The following is an 8,394-nucleotide window of genomic DNA, read 5'->3' as shown; positions in this document are numbered from 1 at the left end:
GCAATATTTTGCTTTCCATAAAAATACGACAATTCGCCATAGATAATAACTTCTAATGGAAGAAGTTTCATTACAACACTATCGCGTTCTAAATTGACAGTTCAAATTTTAAAATAAATCATTTATCATTTTTGACAATACCGAATAGGGTCAACAGTTGAATAATGAACAGTGCAATGCTAATACTATAGCTTAATTTAAAAAAAGTGTGATAAATCGAATCTGAAGTCATTAACTAAAAAATAAAGCCACTACTGATACATAAATATTTTTATATATTAAATTTTTATATATTAATAATGTCATACATACCGGATATAATGAAAAGTTCTTTCCATGGAAAAATTGAAGAGATTCCGGGCGTGTATGTTGATAACTTCGAAAATGCTAAACATCAAGGCGCTAGAGCTTACTTCCTGAGCCATTATCACTCAGACCACATACAAGGGCTACATTCAGCTCAGCTATTAGACGTTTTATTGAAGAACAACATCACAATATATTCGACCGAGCTGACAGCAGCTATTATAAATGACGACAAAAATGATGAGAGAATTATGAAATGCGTTCGAGCTCTAAAAATGGGTATGTTGTTATCATTCATTTAGTGATGCCAACTCCTACAGAATATTCCCTCTAGAACCAACTTCAAATGCCCCTAAATATCGATTAAAAACCCCTAAATCTTTTATTGTAATCTCGTTTTGAGAGATAATTTCAAATACAAATTAAAAACACATTCATACAAGTAAAGTAGAATAGCTTAATACAACAGCAATTATAAGCTTGCTGTTATATTGAAGCGGGTGCATTTTACACATTTACATCCATTAATTAATGACATAATAATATTAATGATGATAACGATGAAATTAAACAATTTTTATTTTTCATTCGTGGCCAGAAATCAAAGCCCGGGCCTTCTACGTGTTGTACAAGCATGTTGAATAATAACCCAACGGGACCTATTATTTCACTCTCAATATATTATAGTTTTTTGATATTTCAGTTATAGCCACACTTGGAACTTATGTTTGTTTTAGTTTGTTGGTTCGGTTCGAGGCTTAATATAAATTGTATAGTGTTTTGGCTTTTTAAGGAAAAACATAAAAAACTTGAATAATAGACCCCTTAAAAAATTCCCCTAAATAAATGTATCCCCTAAAAAACCCCCAGACATCTTGAATCCCCCTAAATTTGGGGTGAAAACCCCCAAGTTGGCATCAATGCATTCATTCTTAATCGTATATTTGCTCGAAATATTGTAACGGCGATGATCCCTAGGTCCCGAGTTCAAATCTTAGGTTTATTAGGTTTTTGTTGAAGATTCTTAGTCGTAGATCAGAGTGCGAAAGTTGGAAGTGTATATTTCCATTCCTTGGAAAGCACGTAAAGCCTGTGCCTAAACTCTTTCCCGTTTTGTTGTATTTGCCATCGAATCGGATTATGAGATTAAGGGAATAAAGAGTGCATATATGAGACTGTGCCAATACAAGCTTTCCGAGCCATGAAATTGTGTGATCTTCTATAAGCCACTAGACCAATATGACATGTAATATGAAGTTACTCAGTAAATTATATTAAAATGAATTGCAATTGTTGTTTTATTTCAAAATTTTAGGCTCGACACTAATATCTTTGCCTGCTTTGCCTGAACAAGATATACCGGAATTGTTACTGACTGTTACATTGATACCAGCTGGTCACAGCGCTGGATCAACAATGATTTTATTCTCAACAACGACACATAACATTCTGTTTACTGGAGATTTCCGTATCAATCTTAACGACTTGCCAAAGTACAAGCATCTTCATGTTGATGATGAACCAATAAAATTGGATGCGATGTATGTTGACACAACCTTTCTGGATTTGAAATACGAACACTTCCCGAAGCGATCTGAGAGCGTAGAAAAAATGATATTTGAAATTAGAAGGTGGTTGAACTCTAATGAGAATAATGCAATTGCAATACACACATCTGCTAAATATGGTTACGAATATGTCTTTAATGAGATATATAAACAATTACACATGAAAGTATTCGTGAGTTCGGAAAAATGGCGTTTTTACAGGTAATTTTTGATTATTAAATAAATTATTCAAATTTTGTTACTTTAAGCAAATTCTCAGAATTGTGGAAATCTGTTGACGATTTTCTTGACATTTAAAAAAAGATTTGATGTTTTAAAAAAAATATTATTGAATAAGAAAAGTAATAAAGAACTGAGTGTGTGTGTGTGTTTCTTTGGATACAAAGCAACATCAAGTTTATTTATTTCTAATTTTTAAAATAATTAAATAATATTAAAAACAATAATATAAATATAGCTTATAAAACGACATATTTGTTTATATGATATAAATAAATATTTTTGAATTTGCAATTTTACCATCAAGCGATGGAAAAACAAACATTTATTGTATAACCTCAATATCTACGCATGAGGGTAAAGTATACGCTATTCCAGAGGAGTTTCAATCTGTTGGTCATCACAAAGAACTAATTAAAACGGCTACCTATACAAACGTAAAAAACAGTCTAAAGAAAAATCTATGTAGATGAAGATGATAATTTACAATTTGAAAGCCAATACCTGGAGGAGGTGGATAAAAAACAAACGGTGACTGCACAACAAAGTGAGACAGGCATACTTGAAAAATTATTTGAAAAATTGGAAAGTACTCAAGAAACTAAACATAATTTGAAACATATCGCAGAGAGGTTTGTGATTGAAAAGTTTACAAGTAAACATTCAAATGCGAACTAATGGATGAACACTTTTGAAACAGAATGCCTTCGTTTTAATGTTATAAATGATGAGAAAAAAATTGAAATACTCAGATTATTTATGGATAAAAGTTGTATAGACTGGTACAGTTCTATGATGATAAAATTGACTATGGATTCCAAGTGATCAATATGGAAGGAAAAATTCTGTGTATCGTTTGCAAACAAAGGTTGGAACCAAATTACGTATGCATTATCATTTAAATATAAAAATGGATTATTAATAGATTATGCTTTAAAGAAAGAAAAGTTGTTACTTAATATAAGAAACTCAATCGATACAGGGACAATGGTAGATCTTATTGCTGCTGGTTTACCAGAATTTATACTTACTAAGATTGATAGAGATTTATTGAAAGATATGGTTGAATTTTTCAATGAGGTGAGTAAATATGAATATAAATATGAACAATACAAAATTAATTACAATGAACTTGTAAAAGAAGAAGATTTAGAATTAAAGATAGATCATTTAAATGAGAATAGAAGATCTCAAATAAATAAATTAATTGATGAATATAACACAGTATTTGCAAGAAATAAATATGATGTTGGTACTGTCAATGGATATGAAGCTAGAATTGAATTACTTGTAGACAAATATTGTTGTAAAAGGCGTTACAGATGCACTGTAGAAGACAGAACGGAAATAGAGGAACAAATAACAAAGTAATTGGAAAATAAACTTATAGAAGAATCCTACAGTCCATTTGCAGCACCTGTGACTTTGGCATTAAAAATAGAGGAAAACAAGAATTCCAGATTATCTATAGATTTAAGAGAACTGAATAAAATAGTAGTACCGGAGGCCCAATCATTTCCATTAATAGACGACATAGCAACAAAAACGAGAAATTTTGAGTATTATACAATTAGAATTCTGTGTTTATGTCTATTCCCTTGAGAATAGAAGACAGCAAAAAGACTGGATTCGTTACACAAGAAGGACATTTCCAATGGACTTGTCTACCATTTGGATTAAAAACAGCATCTGCAATATTTCAGAGGATATTAAGCAATATACTTAAAAAGCATAAACTTACAGATTTTCCTGTAAATTATATAGATGATATTCTAGTATCTTCAAAATCTTTTGATCAACATATCCAACATCTAAAACAGCTGTAAGATGCAATTAAAACAGAAATTTTTAAATTGGAATTCACAAAATGCACATTTGTCTCAGAAACAGTAAAATACCTGGGACATATTATGCAACATAATTCTATAAAACCACTGAAAGATAATTTAATTTCAATAAAAAAATTCCCATTCCAAAAACACAGAAACAAGTCAGACAGTTTCTAGGGAAAATAAATTATTATCATGAATATATTCCAAGAAGTGCAATAATACTAGATCCGATGCATAATTTACTCAGGAAAAATCAAAATTTCCTTTGGTCTGACAAATGTCATGAAGCATTTGAAAAAATAAAAAGAATACTGTGCTCTTAACCAGTTTTGGAAATTTATGATAAAAATTTACCAATTAAAATTTATACAGAGGCTTCTATACAGGGAATTGGAGCCATTTTGAAACAGACACAACCTGATGGGAAAGAAAAACCGGTTGCTTATTTTTCAAAAAAAATAAATGAAACCCAAAAAAAGAAAAATGCCATATATTTAGAGTGTTTGGCTATTAAAGAAGTATTTAAAATCAAGAACAGATGAAGATCTGGGTGACTTGATGTACTATCTATCACAATATGATTTTAATATAATTTACGCTCCCGGAAAAGATAATATAGAAGCAGATTGCCTTAGCAGAAACGCTGTATTAGAATCAAATTGCATCAATCAAAACATTGCGAGAAACTTGACCAAAAATATCATAGAAACATGTAAAAACTGTAAGGTTTGTGTTAAAAATAAATCAAGAGCAAAACCTATTACATATAAAACCAAACATTGGTAAACAAGAGGCGATGCAAAATTAATGATGATGGAAATAAGAAAGCCTGGACAACAATAGCTCATGAGTGTGTAGAAAAAATATAACCAAACTATCCACTCGGTCACTGGTTTTGTTCCAAGTTATCATTTGTATGGTACAAATGTTAATATTTGGCCGAAAAAAAAATAATACTGAAATTGACTGGATAAGAGATAGGACAAAAGCTTTAGAAAATACAATAAAATCACATAACTACAACAAGATATTTTTTGATAAGAATAGAACATACTATGAACCCAATGTTGGGGTGATGGTTTATGTGGAAAATGGTAATAAGCTAAACAGAAAAAAATCAGATCAGCCGAAGATTGGACCTCATCGAATTATTGAAAAAGTTTCTATATCAATATATAGAATCGATACTGGACATTAAAAAACAGTCAAATTTATTTCAAATTACAAAACTTATTCCAGCACACATAACAGAAGATGATGTTGAAGATAATGAAGAAAGGATCATTGTCTTGAAAGGGAATTCCCCAGTAAATTTTCTTCTCCATGGGGGGGGGGGAGATGTAAAGAAATAATTGTATTTATATTTCTTTAATATTTGATAAGTTTTCATTGATACTGGCATTTATGTTTTGTGTAATAGTTTATAGATTATAATAAATTTTTTTAGAAATGACATTTAAAAAAAGATTTGATGTTTTAAAAAAATAATTATTGAATAAGAAAAGTAATAAATAATTGTGATGAAAAACGGAATAATAAACATTAATTAAATGTCATTTCTTTGGATGCAAAGCAACCTGAAGTTTATTTATTTCTAATCCTTAAGATAATAAAATAATATTAAAAATGTTACTACAAGTTTTTCTTCCAATTCAATATATAAGTTATGTTATCTTAAAGAGATGTGTTTATTTTTCAGTTCAATACCGAAACTAGTGCCCGGGGTGACAAATAACGAAGAATCTACTAGAATACATTTATGTAGAAACAGAAGCGTGGATAGTTCACACACCTCATGCGTACAGAAATGTCATAATAATTACTTATTTATACATTTATCGGCTATGAAGTGGCAGAATTACGAAGATGGAAAATGCTCAGTTTCGCGCGTGACGCGGGAGCGGCTGGACGTGTGTTTCGCTACTCATTGTAGTAAAAAAGAGATAGAATATTTTGTTGATTATTTTGCACCGAATAAAATAATTGGTTTTCCTCGTGAATATACAGGAAGGCGTAAAAGAAATGAGCTCTGTGATAATAGTGGAATTGACACAAAAAAAGTTAAAATACCTAAGAAAGTTGATGCTGATTTGTTGAAATTGATGTTTGGATAAATAAAAATGATGTTGTTTTGTAATTAAGAACATTTTTTTTATATAGATGAACAAGTTCTTCAACATATGCAGCATCGTAAAGTCTATTCCAACTGAAGGAGTAAAGACAAATAAATTTTGATATGACAACATTGGTCGAGATTTTTTAAAGTCGTATATTATACCATGATTTTTTTTGTTTATATTTTAAAGTACATAATGCATATTTGAATTATACATATAAGATATTTAAATTGTAAGGTAGCAGCAGTAAACGAAAATAGAAAAAAAGATTGTTTTGCTAACTCGCAAATAGCCACACTAACTGAAAAAGACAGTAAGTAAAACAATTATTTCGAAATCACAGACAGTCACTCCAATGATATTTATTTGTTTATGTAAAGATGCGTTATAAATAGTATTATATTATAAATATATTAATCGAGAATTGTATGTAGTGTGTTATATAACAGACCTATTAGCATATTGCATGGAATATGTAAATATAAGGTTTTTTTTTCTTTACTCCTTCCGCCCTCGGGATATAGTACAATTGTATATCTAATGTGTATTCTACTATGTTATATGAAATAATATGATGAGAGTGTTTTTGTGTGTGATATATATATCACGTATTTGTATCTCAACGGACGTGTTGTCCGTGCCTGTGGAGTATCATATCTTTAATTTATATTAACGTAACTGCCATTACTAGCAGTATCACAATCTACGATTTAGGATTAAAATAATATAAATGTATGGTATTCAAGTGTGATCATTAAAATGTAAAAGGTATAAAAATCTTATGTACTAACTTTGATAAATAATATTAAAGTAATTTGTTATCAAAAATTTGGTATTTATTTTAATATCTCTGGCAACATCTATAGGATTTTGTTAGTATTGGATAAATGGAAGATATATATTTATATATTTTGTATAAAACTGACTGCCTCGTTGGTCTAGTGGCTAGATATAAGGCCGGAGATCCTAGTTACAAACCCCCAGGTCCAATAAAAACTTAATGTTTTTCTGTCGAAGATTCTCAGCAGTGACCTGGAGTCCCGACCGAGAAGAAGAAAGAGGCGATATGCGCTCCTTCTCCGCCCGCCGCGACTAGGGAGGTACTTAGAACCCTGGTAATCTGCCTAGAGAAGAAAGGCCTGCATGGGCGGGCCGAGGCCTATTTGCCCGTCCGATAACCCTTAACATAAAAAAGTTATAAATCTTATTTTACTCGTAAATAAAGGCAAATTAGGTATACATACATCGTTGAAAAATATAATTAATTAAAAAGTAAAATTAGTAAAATTAAAAAAATTATCAATCGTATTATTACATAATTACAATTACATAATTAAATGATCCGTTCAAATTATAATTTGTGATAATTTTTTTGCTATAGTTCGTTTTTATCTTTGGTAGGACAATGAGACTCGCTCGACGCGTGCTGCGTTTAGACTGTTGTTTTATTTTAGTAAAAGTTAGTTTGGTACGACACTTTTTTCAAAGGTTTTTTTGATAAAGATGCAAATATTATAAATATATAAATGTCGAATATTCATTATTTTGGTTTCGGTATAGATTTTAATGGTTGGAGTAAAATATGGGTAATTGAAGAGCATTTTGATAATTTTGATTTTGTTTTATGCAGCTTGGACGTCAGCTAATTTTGTTTTGACAGCACTGCCCCATACTTAAATTAAGTACGAAATATTTGGTTTAACCAGGACGTTATAGATAATAATGTGTCGTAACCGACGCGAGATACAGCGCATCATATTTAGGAAAGAGCCAAGTAGTAATGAAAGCTTACTTATAATGCATTCAGTATGAAAGCATTATAAGTAAGCTTATATTTTATAGCAGGTATATTGTTGTCTATTCGCAGGCCTACGTATTTTTCTGTATTTTTTGTTCCAATGGTATATTGTCAATTTTAAAAAAATTAAAAAAAAAAAAAACCGAATCCTATTTTATCTATGTATTAATATACGGCAAAGAGAGCAAAGGTCCTTCCTTCCTATGTGTATCCTTGTGGTACACCACATGTAATAGGTAAAGCATCACTTGGGAATTTTTCTATTCGGACTACTTGTGTTCTGTTTGTTAAATAAGATTCAAATATTTTTAAGGCATTACCAGTGATCCCTATACTTTCTAGTTTTTTTTTTAAGGTTAATTTTGACTGGCAGTATCAAAAGCTTTCTTCAAGTCAATAAAGATTCCTAACGCTATGTTTTTATTATCTTTATTTTTATTTTGTTTGATTTTTGTGATAAGATCAATGGTTGCTAACAAGTAAAACAGAAATTGGCCGATAATTTCCTGGATCACATTTTTGTCCCGATTTGTAAATAGGTAGTTGGAGTTTTT

General features: G+C 30.2%; 1 protein-coding gene across 1 annotated transcript; it reads left to right on the top strand.

Moving 5' to 3' along the window:
• Positions 1-6,864, top strand: LOC126780033 (protein artemis-like). The gene is made up of 3 exons (XM_050504282.1): positions 1-585; positions 1,622-2,075; positions 5,625-6,864. The coding sequence occupies exons 1-3, from the start codon at positions 300-302 to the stop codon at positions 6,037-6,039; spliced, it is 1,155 nt and encodes a 384-aa protein (XP_050360239.1). The 5' UTR covers positions 1-299; the 3' UTR covers positions 6,040-6,864.
• Positions 6,865-8,394: the final 1,530 nt, after the last annotated feature.

This window comes from Nymphalis io, chromosome 30 (assembly GCF_905147045.1).
Source record: "Nymphalis io chromosome 30, ilAglIoxx1.1, whole genome shotgun sequence".
NCBI classification, from domain to species: Eukaryota; Metazoa; Arthropoda; class Insecta; order Lepidoptera; family Nymphalidae; genus Nymphalis; species Nymphalis io.
This window is presented reverse-complemented; position numbering and strand designations above follow the sequence as displayed.